This window comes from Orcinus orca, chromosome 11 (assembly GCF_937001465.1).
Source record: "Orcinus orca chromosome 11, mOrcOrc1.1, whole genome shotgun sequence".
Lineage (NCBI taxonomy): Eukaryota > Metazoa > Chordata > Mammalia > Artiodactyla > Delphinidae > Orcinus > Orcinus orca.
In genome coordinates this window covers 80,449,668-80,464,901 of record NC_064569.1, presented here as the reverse complement: position 1 = coordinate 80,464,901, position 15,234 = coordinate 80,449,668, and the positions used below count along the sequence as shown (strand labels likewise).

The 15,234-nt window shown below is 37.5% G+C and overlaps 1 protein-coding gene across 11 annotated transcripts in view; it reads right to left on the bottom strand.

Annotated features, from left to right (window-relative positions):
* APAF1 (apoptotic peptidase activating factor 1) overlaps nt 1-15,234 on the bottom strand; it is a 92,394-nt gene that overhangs the window by 17,486 nt on the left and 59,674 nt on the right. For all 11 annotated transcript variants that reach the window (XM_049694281.1, XM_049694284.1, XM_049694283.1 and 8 more), the window contains 3 exons: nt 11,037-11,156; nt 8,879-8,995; nt 7,076-7,201 (listed from right to left, as the gene is read on the bottom strand). In XM_049694281.1, the coding sequence (XP_049550238.1) occupies nt 7,076-7,201; nt 8,879-8,995; nt 11,037-11,156 (363 nt within the window). The remainder of the gene's footprint in view (nt 1-7,075; nt 7,202-8,878; nt 8,996-11,036; nt 11,157-15,234) is intronic.

The window sequence follows — 15,234 nt, the reverse complement described above, 5'->3', positions numbered from 1 at the left end:
AAAAGAAAAAAACAATGTCTTCAAGGATTTAGGGTAAAATAATTTCCAACTATTACCAAAGGTAGACTTTTCCTAAATTGCACTAAGGCAGAAAAGGCATTCATAGTACACTTGGTCTACTTAGTCATAACAATGACACTAATGACCTAAACAAACTTTTGTTGTGATTGTGTTGGGATGACAGGGATCGACAAAAGGGTGTGTGTATATGTTGGAGGTAGGACGAGTGGGAGGAGAAAAAGAGCTAAATTTTCATCTTAATATAAGGAATTCAGTAGATAAACCCTCAAACCTAAAAAATCAAGAATTAGCACTACAAGCATGCAGTATAGGGTCATGAAGGTAAACAGCAAAAGAAACATCTAAAAGCTAAAAGTGGTGCTTTAAGAGAAAGAGCAATGGGGGAGTCTATTTTTTATAATGAGCCTTGTAATACTATGACTTTTAAAAGTATGTGCACTTTTAAAAGTATGTGCATACTTTTCAGTGGATGGTACTTGGCTCTTTTGGGATTCTCCTGTTTTTAGGTTTGTCAGACTCATTATGCTTCCCTCTGCTTCTACCCATACAGATGCTGTTACTGTGCAAGTCTTGCAGCTCTCAGTTTGTCCCCACTTACTTGTATCTTGTGGTTTTGGGGGATACTATGTCACTTAACATGTTGATATTAAATGTACATACACACAAGTGCTTCCTCACAGAGGGGTTGGAGCTGCGGCAGACGCAGCCCTGGGCAGCCCCTTCTCTGCCACCTCCTTCTCTTCCTGAGGGCTCCCCACTCCTCTTGCCCTCCGACGCTACCCAGATAACACTGAAGAAAACCTCTGTGCATAAATATTTCTCCATACTTGATTATTTTCTTAAGACAGGAATAAAAATGTTCAGTCAAAAGCCACGTGGCTAACAGGGTCTTGGTGCTCCAGCCAGGTGTCAGGCCTGTGCCTCTGAGGTGGGAGAGCCGAGCTCAGGACATTGGTCCACCAGAGACCTCCCAGCTCCACGTAATATCAAACGGCAAAAGCTCTCCCAGAGATCTCCATCTCAATGCTAAGACCCAGATCCACTCAACGACCAGCAAGCTACAAAAAACTAGCAAGACAGGAACACAACCCCACCCATTAGCACAGAGGCTGCCTAAAATCATAATAAGGTCACAGACACCCCAAAACACACCACTGGACGCGGTCCTGCCCACCAGAAAGACAAGATCCAGCCTCATCCACCAGAACACAGGCACCAGTCTCCTCCACCAGGAAGCCTACACAACCCAATGAACCAACCTTAGACACTGGGGACAGACACCAAAAACAACGAAAACTACGAACCTGCAGCCGGCAAAAAGGAGACCCCAAACACAGTAAGTTAAGCAAAATAAGAACACAGAGAAACACACAGCAGAAGAAGGAGCAAGGTAAAAACCCACCAGACCAAACAAATGTAGAGGAAATAGGCAGTCTACCTGAAAAAGAATTCAGAGTAATGATAGTAAAGGTGATCCAAAATCTTGGAAATGGAATGCAGAAAATACAAGAAATGTTTAACAAGGACATAGAAGAACAAAAGAGCAAACAAGCAATGATGAACAACACAGTAAATGAAATTAAAATTTCTCTAGAAGGAATCAATAGCAGAATAACTGAGGCAGAAGAACAGATAAGTGATCTGGAAGACAAAATAATGGAAATAACTACCACAGAGCAGAATAAAGAATGAAAAGAATTGAGGACAGTCTCAGAGACCTCTGGGAAAACATTAAATGCACCAATATTTGAATTACAGGGGACCCAGAAGAAGAAGAGAAAAAGAAAGGGACTGAGAAAATATTTGAAGAGATTATAGTTGAAAACTTCCCTAATATGGGAAAGGAAATACTCAATCAAGTCCAGGAAGCACAGACAGTCCCATACAGGATAAATCCAAGGAGAAACATGCCAAGACACATATTAATCAAACTATCAAAAATTAAATACAAAGAAAAAATATTAAAAACAGCAAGGGAAAAACAACAAATAACATACAAGGGAATCCCCATAAGGTTAACAGCTGATCTTTCAGCAGAAACTCTGCAAGCCAGAAGGGAGTGGCAGGACATATTTAAAGTGATGAAAGGGAAAAACCTACAACCAAGATTACTCTACCCAGGAAGGATCTCATTCAGATTCAACGGAGAAATTAAAACCTTTACAGACAAGCAAAAGCTAAGAGAATTCAGCACCACCAAACCAGCTTTACAACAAAAGCTAAAGGAACTTCTCTAGGCAGGAAACACAAGAGAAGGAAAAAACCTACAATAACAAACCCAAAACAATTAAGAAAATGGTAACAGGAACATACATATTGATAATTACCTTAAATATAAATGGATTAAATGCTCCAACCAAAAGACATAGACTGGCTGAATGGATACAAAAACAAGACCCGTATATATGCTGTCTACAAGAGACCCACTTCAGACCTAGGGACACATACAGACTAAAAGTGAGGGAAAAAGATATTCCATGCAAATGGAAATCAAAATAAAGCTGGAGTAGCAATTCTCATATTAGACAAAATAGACTTTAAAACAAAGACTATTAGAAGAGACAAAGAACGACACTACATAATGATCAAGGGATCAATCCAAGAAGAAGATATAACAATTGTAAATATTTATGCACCCAACATAGGAGCACCTCAGTACATAAGGCAGATACTAACAGTCATAAAAGGGGAAATCGACAGTAACACAGTCATAGTAGGGGACTTTAACACCCCAATTTCACCAATGGACAGCTCATTCAAAGTGAAAATAAATAAGGAAACACAAGCTTTAAATGATACAATAAACAAGATGGACTTAACTGCTATTTATAGGACATTCCATGCAAAAACAACAGAATACACTTTCTTCTCAAGTGCTCGTGGAACATTCTCCGAGACAGATCATATCTTGGGTCACAAATCAAGCCTTGGTAAATTTAAGAAAATTGAAATTGTATCAATATCTTCTCCAACCACAACACTATGAGACTAGGTATCGATTACAGGAAAAAATCTGTAAGAAATACAAACACATGGAGGCTAAACAATACACTACTTAATAATCAAGAGATCACTGAAGAACTCAAAGAGGAAATCAAAAAATACCTAGAAACAAATGACAAAGAAAACACGATGACCCAAAACCTATGGGATGCAGCAAAAGCAGTTCTAAGAGGGAAGTTTATAGCAATACAATCCTACCTCAAGAAACAAGAAATATCTCAATTAAACAACCTAACCTTACACCTAAAGCAATTCGAGAAAGAAGAACCAAAAAACCCCAAAGTTAGCAGAAGAAAAAAAATCATAAAGATCAGATCAGAAATAAATGAAAAAGAAATGAAAGAAACAATAGCAAAGATCAATAAAACTCAAAGCTGGTTCTTTGAGAAGATACACAAAATTGATAAACCATTAGCCAGACTCATCAAGAAAAAAAGAGAGAAGACTCAAATCAACAGAATTAGAAATGAAAACGGAGAAGTAACAACGGACACTGTAGAAATACAAAGGATCATGAGAGATTACTACAAGGAACTATATGTCAATAGAATGGACAACCTGGAAGAAATGGACAAATTCTTAGAAAAGCACAACCTTCTGAGACTGAAACAGGAAGAAATAGGAAATATAATCAGACCAGTCACAAACACGGAAATTGAAACTGTGATTAAAAATCTTCCAACATATGGGAACATATGTTTATGTATGACTGATTCACTTTGTTATAAAGCAGAAACTAACACACCATTGTAAAGCAATTATACCCCAATAAAGATGTTAAAAAAAAAAAAAAAAAAAATCTTCCAACAAACAAAAGCCCAGATGGCTTCACAGGCGAATTCTATCAAAAATTTACAGAAGAGCTAACACCTAACCTTCTCAAACTCTTCCAAAATATAGTAGAGGGAGAAACACTCCCAAACTCATTCTATGAGGCTACCATCACCCTGATACCAAACCCAGACAAAGATGTCATAAAAAAAGAAAACTACAGGCCAATGTCACTGATGAACACAGATGCAAAAATCCTCAACAAAATACTAGCACACAGAATCCAACAGCACATTAAAAGGATCATATACCATGCTCAAGTGGGGTTTATCCCAGGAATACAAGGATTCTTCAATATATGCATATGAATCAATGTGATATACCATATTAACAATTGAAGGAGAAAACCATATGATCATCTCAATAGATGCAGAAAAAGCTTTTAACAAAATTCAACACCCATTTATGATAAAAACCCTCCAGAAAGTAGGCATAGAGGGAACCTATCTCAACATAATAAAGGCCATATATGACAAACCCAACAGCCAACATTGTTCTCAATGGTGAAAAACTGAAACCATTTCCACTAAGATCAGGAACAAGACAAGGTTGTCCACTCTCACCAGTATTATTCAACATAGTTTTGGAAGTTTTAGCCACAGCAATCAGAGAAGAAAAATAAATAAAAGGTATCCAAATCAGAAAGAAGAAGTAAAGCCATCACTGTTTGCAGATGACATGATACTATACATAGAGAATCCTAAAGATGCTACCAGAAAACTACTAGAGCTAATCAATGAATTTGGTAAAGTAGCAGGATACAAAATTAATGCACAGAAATCTCTGGCATTCCTATACACTAATGATGAAAAATCTGAAAGAGAAATTAAGGAAACACTCTCATTTACCACTGCAACAAAAAGAATAAAATACCTAGGAATAAACCTACCAAAGGAGACAAAAGACTTGTATGCAGAAAACTGTAAGACACTGATGAAAGAAATTAAAGATGATACAAACAGATGGAGATATATACCATGTTCCTGGATTGGAAGAATCAACATTGTGAAAATGACTATACTACCCAAAGCAATTTACAGATTCAATGCTATCCCTCTCAAACTACCAATGGCATTTTTCACAGAACTAGAACAAAAAGTTTCACAATTTGTATGGAAACACAAAAGACCCCGAATAGCCAAAGCAATCTTGAGAAAGAAAAACGGAGCTGGAGGAATCAGGCTCCTGGACTTCAGACTACACTACAAAGCTACAGTAATCAAGACAGTATGGTACTGGCACAAAAACAGAAATATAGATCAACGGAACAGGATAGAAAGCCCAGAGATAAACCCACGCACATATGGTCACCTTATTTTTGATAAAGGAGGCAAAAATATACAATGGAGAAAAGATAGCCTCCTCAGTAAGTGGTGCTGGGAAAACTGGACAGATACATGTAAAAGAATGAAATTAGAACACTCTCTAACACCATACACAAAAATAAACTCAAAATGTATTAAAGATCTCAATGTAAGGCCAGACACTATAAAACTCTTAGAGGAAAACATAGGCAGAACATTCTATGACATAAATCACAGCAAGATCCTTTCTGACCCACCTCCTAGAGAAAGGGAAATAAAAGCAAAAATAAACAAATGGGACCCAGTGAAACTTAAAAGCTTTTGCACAGCAAAGGAAACCATAAACAAGATGAAAAGACAACCCTCAGAATGGGAGAAAATATTTGCAAACAAAGCAAGTGACAAAGAATTAATCTCCAAAATTTACAAGTAGCTCATGCAGCTCAATATCAAAAGAACAAACACTCAATCCAAAAATGGGCAGAAGACCTTAATAGACATTTCTCCAAGGACGATATACAGATTGCCAGCAAACACATGAAAGGATGCTCAACATCATTAATCATTAGAGAAATGCAAATCAAAACTACAATGAGGTATCACCACACACAGGTCAGAATGGCCATCATCAAAAAATCTACAAATAATAAATGCTGGAGAGGGTGTGGAGAAAAGGGAACCCTCTTGCACTGTTGGTGGGAATGTAAACTGATACAGCCTCTATGGAAAACAGTATGGAGGTTCTTTAAAAAACTAAAAATAGAACTACCATACGACCCGGCAATCCCATTACTGGGCATATACCCTGAAAAAATCTGTAATTCAAAGAGTCATGTACCACAATGTTCATCGCAGCACTATTTACAATGGCCAGGACATGGAAGCAACCTAAGTGTCCATCGACAGATGAATGGATAAAGAAGATATGTCACATATATACAATGGAATATTACTCAGCCATAAAAAGAAACCAAATTGAGTTATTTGTAGTGACGTGGATGGACCTAGAGTCTGTCATACAGAGTGAAGTAAGTCAGAAAGAGAAAAACAAATACCATATACTAACACATACATATGGAATCTAAAAAAAAAATGGTTCTGAAGAACCTAGGGGCAGGACAAGAATAAAGACGCAGATGTAGAGAATGGACTTGAGGACACAGGGAGGGGGAAGGGTAAGCTGCAACGAAGTGAGAGAGTGGCATGGACTTATATATGCTACCAAATGTAAAATAGGTAGCTAGTGGGAAGCAGCCACATAGCACAGGGAGATCAGCTCGGTGCTTTGTGACCACCTAGAGGGCTGGGATAGAGAGAGTGGGAGGGAGACGCAAGACAGAGGAGATATGGGGATGTGTGTATATGTATAGCTGATTCATTTTGTTATAAAGCAGAAATTAACACACCACTATAAAAGAATTATACCTCAATAAAGATGTTAAAAAATTAAAAAATAAAAGAACATACAGTAGGCTTAAGGCCTCTAGATCCATAATCCTTCGTTATGGTAAACTATTCTTTTTTCACAGGATTTTATCCCTGTAATAAATATCTTACTCTTAAAGAAAGAATGAAATTATTTCAATTAGATTTTACTACTGTAAAGTAAAATAGAAATTACATAAATGTGGCAAAAAGTATATTTATTGATTCAAATACGAAGGCAGGTGGGAGAATTCAAATGAATGCTTCATTTTCAAAATAAAGAATCTCCCACTAGAGGGTTCTGAGTCAAACTGCCTGCCTCACTCACAGAAAAATATGGGTTTCATTTATGCCCATGTGCATAATCTAAAGGGAAGCCCAAAATAATGTGATCTGCAAGTTTAAAATACATATCAGATTTGAGGCATAATCAAAGTGTCCCTTCATTAGAGTCAGCATTATGTATGTTAGAAGTTCAACCTCCCTCTCACCTGAATTGCAGAGTCATCAGAGCTTGAGATAAGAGTCTTTGCATCAGCTGTGAACTGGATGTGCCGTACAGTGTTCTTGTGCCCAATCCTGGATTGGAAGATTCTGTTGTTTAGGAGTTCTAAAATCTTCAAAGTAAAAAACCAGAGAAAATTAATACAAAGAAATTCAGCAACACCCAGGCATTACAACCCCAAAATATTAAATCGAAACTAGACTACAGAAGGGTATAGAATTTCCATCTCAGTGCTTTCAGTTTAACTAAAGATACACAAATGAACGGCACAAATACAGACATGCACATCTATGCACACACACACATACACACCCATACACACCCTAAAATAAAACATTCACTGGAATGACGAGATGGCAGTAGAAACCAGTGGTCCTCCTTGAGTATTCAACTACCCAATTCATCAAACAAGTAGCAGTCTGAGCTCAGCCTCCAAAAAGAAAATGACATTTAAGATGGATGAGAAGGAAGAAAGAAAAAAATCCTGGATGAGAGACAAAGCAAGCTCTTTATAAAACAACACAGAGACAATGCAAGATAAAGGATGATGAGGGAGACAGGTAAAGGAAAAGAGCATACGAGAAGCCTGGGAGGCAGTACACTGAGGAGACTTGAAAGGGCTAAAGATTAATATGCCAAATACAGAGAATAAGAAAGTAGAAAAGAAGTCAAAAAATAACAACTGTGTCAAAAAGGCTTTCAAATAAACTCACACCAAAAAAAGTAAATATGTACTAAGTAAGCACTAGGGATGTAATGTACAACACGATAAATATAATTAACACTGCTGTATACTCTACAAGAAAGTTACTAAGAGAGTAAATCCTAAGTGTTCTCATCAAAAGGAAAAATATTTTTCTGTTTCTTTGATTTTGTGTCTACGTGAGATGGTGGATGTTCACTAAACTTACTATGATAAACATTTTATGATGTAAGTCAAATAATTATGCCGTATACCTTAAACTTACACAGTGCTGTATGTCAATTATATCTCAATAAAGCTGAAAGGTAAAAAAAACTCCTCTTTGTAGGGCAATATGGACTGGAGAATATTTGTGTAATTCCTTACGACAATGAACCCAAAGTAAAATAAATGTGGCCAGTGGCATAGTTAATAAATTAAGAAACAATTCCAAAAAGCTCAGGTGAGAAAAGGAGTCAATATTCTTTTAAAAACTATTATGTAGCTAGAGAAAACGTGCTTTTGTGATGAATTTCACTTGTGATGAAATCACTTTTTTCCAAAATGATTTTTATTATACTCTCTTTTTTTCCTTACAAGCTTTTATTTTTATTTATTTGATCTTATTTGATAAATTAAGGATTTCAGGTGGTAAACTGGTGTACTTCTAATACCAAAAGTAGAACAGCGAGGACTGGTGAAATAGGTAAACATAAGGCACCTGCACTGATATTCCCGATGAACCTGATCAGAACCAACATGGAAACAACTTACACCCCTAAACGGCCAAGTTTCTAAGAAGAGAAAAAATGCTCTTTGCATAGTTAGCTAAATCTCTGAGAGTGTTTGATATATTTGGAGAACAGCAAGACAACTGGGCAGAGAATAAGGAACACAAAAAGACAAAAAGTATGAGAAAGAATAGTAAAAGCAATATGAAAAATATACAACTAATAGGATTGTAAGATTATTTTTAACCTAACAGAGGAATGACTAATTATCATAGAAAGATTTATTTAGTATACAAGTCTACAATGCCAGGTGTATCATTAATTTTAAATAAAAACTATACTGCACAGAATGCCTCTGCAGAAGAGAACTGAATACCTGAATGGCTCCATCTTCACCTCCAAATGCAAGGTACTGAAGATGTGGACTTAAGCAACAGCAACTCACTTGAGCTTCAGTCAGATAATCAATCTGACCTGTGTTTCCATTAATGAGCTAATGAAAAATAAGTCACAATCAAGTATTAGACTGTAAGAGCAGTTTTTGTTCTTTAGAACAGAGACTTCAACTGAAAAAATTAAAATGAATATAACCAACGAGAGCTCCCAGGGGGAACAACAAAACCCTATTCTATTCTCAGCAGCTGCATTTAGCACTTCACACTTTCGTTTCATTTCACTTTTGTGGTTCATATACATTTTCGTAAAATAAAACAAGCTTTAAAAGGTTTAAAAAGCAGCTGCTGTGCCCACCACCTGAGACACATCTGTCTGATTTGCAATCCCACAGCTAGCTCCACACTGTTTCCCATTTCTTCACAAAGCCCATTTTAATAGGCCTATCGTTTATTAAAATACATTTCCCTGATATTTTTCAAGGGGTTTGGTGAAACAAGACTGAGACAGACATTACATAAAAAGACAAATTAAAATTAAAATGGGTTTTATATCCTCCAAATTACTCACCAAACAGTATAAATTAAGATTTTTTTCCGCTTTTTCTTTTGGGAGGAGGAGGCATTGGAGAACAACCCATTAGCACAATTTGGGTTGTAATGCATAGACTAAGAGTACCAAGTTTCATTACCTGTACCCAAACTAATGATTATTCTTTAAAATCCCACTAATAGAAATACCTTATCACTCAACTAAAACATGTGACCTGGGAAAATATTTCTCAATCTTAAATAAACTAACTGTCAGATCTATCCCTCTAACTACAATTACAACCTAAAAGTCTTGAATTATTTTTCAATACGAAATAAGCAGTCACCTTCGTTTCAGGTACAAAGATTATAGGGTCAATCAATCAAGATAGCTTTTCCTTTACAATATTTTACCCGGCATGTTCTGATCTATTAGGCATTCAAAATGAAGACTGAATTACTAAAAGGTGATTATCTTCTTTCCCTCAAAAACCAATTTCCATACTTTTTTAAGTAGTGACTAAAAAATGTATGTTCACTTAAATGGAACTATTACTTGTCAGTTTAATTGTCCTCTAAACTCTCCCACAATCAATGACATAGAATAAAATATTTTTATAGTCAGATGACTTCTTGAAGTCTCAGTTATGACAACTATTAAAGAAAGGTTGCACAAATTTAATAAAGGTAATATAAGCATTGAACTTGACAACAAAACTGTAGTGGAAAAAACCCCAAGTGGAAGAATCAGTCTGCTAAAAATCAGTAATGAGGAAATCACATTCAATTCCACATCCCAATTCATCCCAGAAATACAGGGCATTAGGAGCTCCTCATCGACACATTCAGGACAATAGTAAAACTTGTAAAATACAAAACAAGCCATATTTAGAGGAGTCTCACTGCTTGACTCTGACCCACACAGCAGATGAGAAGAAATTACCACACGCCATAGACAATTTATTCCCAGATCTCTGCTTCCTGAGTTTGGATTCCACCTTGACCCTATAAAGCAGCTTACAGATTTTTGAAAATGAAAAGGACCTTACAGGTGAAGAAAGTGAGGTTCAGAGAAGTGATGCTATTTACTCAACATCACAGAACTGGCTGACGATAAAGCTTGAACTTGTACCTTGGTCTCCTCAGTGAACAGTCACTATTCCCTCTACTACATCAAGCTGAGCTTTGCAGCTTTAGAACTTGTTAAACTCCATCCTACCCTGTCAGTCTGTCTCAAGCTCTTGCTACATTTCACACCTTTCATGTGCGTGCTCCCTCTATTTCCCTCTCCTCTTCTCTATTCCATTTCTCTCTTCACTCTAGTTCCATTCCATTATCTCATCTCATTCTCTCACATGTTCTTGCCCCCTGTCTTCCAGTTACTAACAGGAGAGGAATGAGGTAAAGCAAGGTATCACCTTGTTTAATTCTAAATACTAGCATATGTGAGCCTCAGCTCAAGACCCACATATCTATAAAACTGATACCTACTGATCATCTGTTAGATACTATACAATTACGCATGATCAAGTCCAAAAACAAACAAGAAAAATTTTGAATTGAGAGTTCAATCAAAACACTTTTTCCAACTATTTTCTAAAAAATACTCACTTGCAGACGTTTTATATCATCAACTGCAAGAACCATCACTTCATTTTCTTGAAACACAACATCTATTTCTTGCTTTAACGCTATAGCAGAGTTCTTACATACTTTCTTTGTCTCCCAGAGCTGATTAAGAAATTAAAATACTAAAGTAAGATAACTGCATTCTCTGAAATAATGCAAAGACAAGTCTTAGTCTTAAAAACAATATACAATCATACTTCACTCTCCAAATGCCTATAATGCTAGAAAATTTTCAATTAGATTATAATTCAACAATAAAAATTTATTAATTACATAGTATAGGAAGAAGCAGCTATTATTAAGAGTAATGAATGCTAGAATCAAAATACCTTAGTAGGAATTCTAGTTCTACTGAAAGTTGTGACTTTGGGCAGATTACTTAACCTGGTGCTGCTCAAAGATAAGGACCTCCTGCTGTTTCTCACTGCTTGATACCAAGATAAGGAGCAAATCAGCTATATCACTAAACACACTGTTAACAGTATGCTTATGATACAGTTGATTTTTTTAAACAAGACTTTCTTGATGAAGGAAGCAGTGCATTGATTTACATTCTGGCTCAACCTTATTGAGACTGGCACTTTAAACAGCACTGACTTAACCTTTCTGTGACTGTTTCCTCAGCTGCAAAAAAGGATTGCTATGAGAATTAGCAAATTAACACAGGCACAGTACTTTGCCCAATGTCTGGCATACAGTAAATACTAAACAAATTTTAGCTAAACACAAATTTGTACAAAACACTGTATTAGATGCTACAGGGACAAACCAGGGTCTCCGGCCTCAAAGAGCTTATAATTTAAGATGTGTGAACAAGTCTGAGGGGCAGTGAAGCATTAGTGGTAAAGAGTTTTAAAATAACTCTGTGCTGGGAGATCAGCTGGGTGCTTTGTGACCACCTAGAGGGGTGGGATAGGGAGGGTGGGAGAGAGACACAAGAGGGAGGGGATATGGGGATATAAGTATACATATAGCTGATTCACTTTGTTATACAGCAGAAACTAACACACCACTGTAAAGCAACTATACTCCAATAAAGATGTTAAAAAGAAAACTCTGTGCTTAAATTTAAGGCACAATTTGATAAGTACCATAAGAAAATGACACACAGTCACATAGCATTAAAGGAGAAAGACATTTCCCCAAATGGAATACTAGGAAAGGCTTCACTGAAAGCTTGAGGGGACTTGTAGGGCTGTTAGGTTTTCGACAAGGAAAGATACAGAGAAGTAGGTTATTCCAAATGTAAGAAAACACATAGGGCTCCCCTGGTGGCGCAGTGGTTGGGAATCCGCCTGCCAATGCAGGGGACACGGGTTCGAGCCCTGGTCCGGGAGGATCCCACATGCCGCGGAGCGCTGAGCCTGCGCTCTGGAGCCCGCAAGCCACAGCTCCTGAAGCCCGAGCACCTGGAGCCTGTGCTCTGCAACAAAAGAAGCCACCGCAATGAGAAGCCCGTGCACTGCAACGAAGAGCAGCCCCTGCTCACCACAACTAGAGAAAGCCCCTGCACAACAACAAAGACCCAATGCAGCCAAAAATAAATAAATAAAATATTTTTTAAATACCTTTAAAAAAATACATAAGCAAAAGTACAGAAGCAGGGAAGTACAGGGTGTTTGGGGAAATGTGAGCAATTCAGTGTAGGTTACTTGTAGGAATAAAACAGCAGACAGACTGGTAGAGAATAGGCTGTACTGTAGAGAAGTTTAATGGCAGACTTTGGAGTACGTATTTGTTGGGTTGGCCAAAAGGTTCAGTTTTTTCCGTAAGATGGCTCTAGTAGCACTTAGGTGTCTTTAACTTCATTCGAAACAATTTTATTAGACTATATGTGACAACTGCCATATCAGCATGCATTTAAAAAAAAAAGACTTATCAAAATTGGTGAATTTTTGTGTAGCTATTTTAATATTGAAGATGGAAGAAAAAAGCAACATTTTGGGCATATTATGCTTTATCATTTCAAAAAAGGTAAAAACGCAACCAAGGGCTTCCCTGGTGGTGCAGTGGTTGAGAATCTACCTGCCAATGCAGGGGACACAGGTTCGAGCCCTTGTCCAGAAAGATCCCACATTCCGCGGAGCAACTAAGCCCATGCACCACAACTACTGAACCTGTGCTCTAGGGCCTGTGAGCCACAACTACTGAGCCCGTGTGCTGCAACTACTGAAGCCCATGTGCCTAGAGCCCATGCTCCGCACCACAATGAGAAGCCCATGCACCACAACGAAGAGTAGCTCCTGCTCACCGCAATTAGAGAAAGCCTGTGCACAGCAAGGAAGACCCAACACAGCCAAAAATAAATAAATTAAATTATTTAAAAAAAAAAAGAACGCAACCGAAACACAAAAGAAAAGATTTGCGCAGTGTATGGAGGAGGTGCTGTGACAGACCAAACATGTCAAAAATGGTTTGCGAAGTTTCGTGTTGGAGATTTCTTGCTGCATGATGCTCCACAGTCGGGTACACCAGTTGAAGTTGATAACGATCAAATCGAGATATTAATTGACAACAACCAACGTTATACCATGCGGGAGATAGCCAACATACTCAAAATATCCAAATCAAGCGTTGAAAATCACCTGCACCAGCTTGAATATGTTCACTGCTTTAATGTTTGGGTTCCACATAAGTGAAAAAAAACCTTCTTGATCATATTTCCACATGCAATTCTCTACTGAAACATTCCGTTTGGGACGAAGTGAGAGAGTAGCATTGACATATATACACTACCAAATGTAAAATAGATAGCTAGCGGGAAGCAGCTGCATTGCACAGGGAGATCAGCTCTGTGCTTTGTGACCACCTAGAGCGGTGGAATAGGGAGGGTGGGAGGGAGACGCAAGAGGGAGGGGATATGGGGATGTATACGTATAGCTGATTCACTTTGTTATACAGCAGAAACTAACACAACACTGTAAAGCAATTATACTCCAATAAAGATGTTAATTAATTAATTAATAAAGAAAATTGTGACAGGCAATGAAAAGTGGATACTGTACAATAATGTGAAACGGAAGAGATCGTGGGGCAAACGAAATGAACCGGCAACAACCACACCAAAGGCTGGTCTTCATCCAAAGAAGGTGATGTTGCATATATGGTGGGATTAGAAGGGAGTTCTCTATTATGAGCTCCTTCCGGAAAACAAACGATTAATTCCAAGAATTACTGCTCCCAATTAGACCAAATCAAAGCAGCACTCAACGGAAAGCATCCAGACTTAGTCAACAGAAAACACATAATCTTCCATCAGGATAATGCAAGACCCCATGTTTCTTTGATGACCAGGCAAACACTGTTACAGCTTGGCTGGGAAGTTCTGATTCATCTGCGTATTCACCAGATGTTGCACCTTCAGATTTCCATTTACTTAGGTCTTTACAAAATTCTCTTAATGGAAAAAATTTCAATTCCCTGGAAGACTGTAAAAGGCACCTGGAACAGTTCTCTGCTCAAAAAGATAAAAAGTTTTGGGAAGATGCAATTATGAAGTTGCCTGGAAAAATGGCAGAAGGTAGTGGAACGAAAAGGGTGAATAAGTTGTTCAACAAAGTTCTTGATGAAAATGAAAAACGTGTCTTATTTTTACTCAAAAACCAAAGGCACTTTTTGGCCAACCCAATACTTTGGTAGACAAGGGAGCTACTATCTGTTTTGAGCAAAAATGACATGACTGGGGACTTCCCTGGTGGTCCAGGGGTTAAGACTCTATGCTTCCACTGCAGGGGGCACGGCTTCGATCCCTGGTTAGGGAACTAAGCTCCTGCAAGCCACTTGGCAAAAAAAAAAAAAAAATTACATGACTGTATTGTACATGAGGAATATACCTTGCAAGCAGCATGTAAAAAACCAAGAAAGAAAAGACTTGTAGCAGAGGCTAATACAAGAAAGGCAACAGCTAATGAGCACCTCAACTTGAAATGGAAAAGTAGAAAGAAATGATAGAAAATGGAAAGGTATCAATAGAATCCATTAGAATTGGCAAGTAATTGGATGTGGGAATTCACAGTAATGGAAAGAGTCAAAAGTTACTCTGAGGACTCAAATGTAATATATTTAAATTAACCAAAATACAGTTTAATCATTGAACTTCTCCAGCACCTGGACCATGGTAACACTCAATTAACATGTACTGAATGAATGAGACTGCTATAGTCCACATAATAGCTCTTTT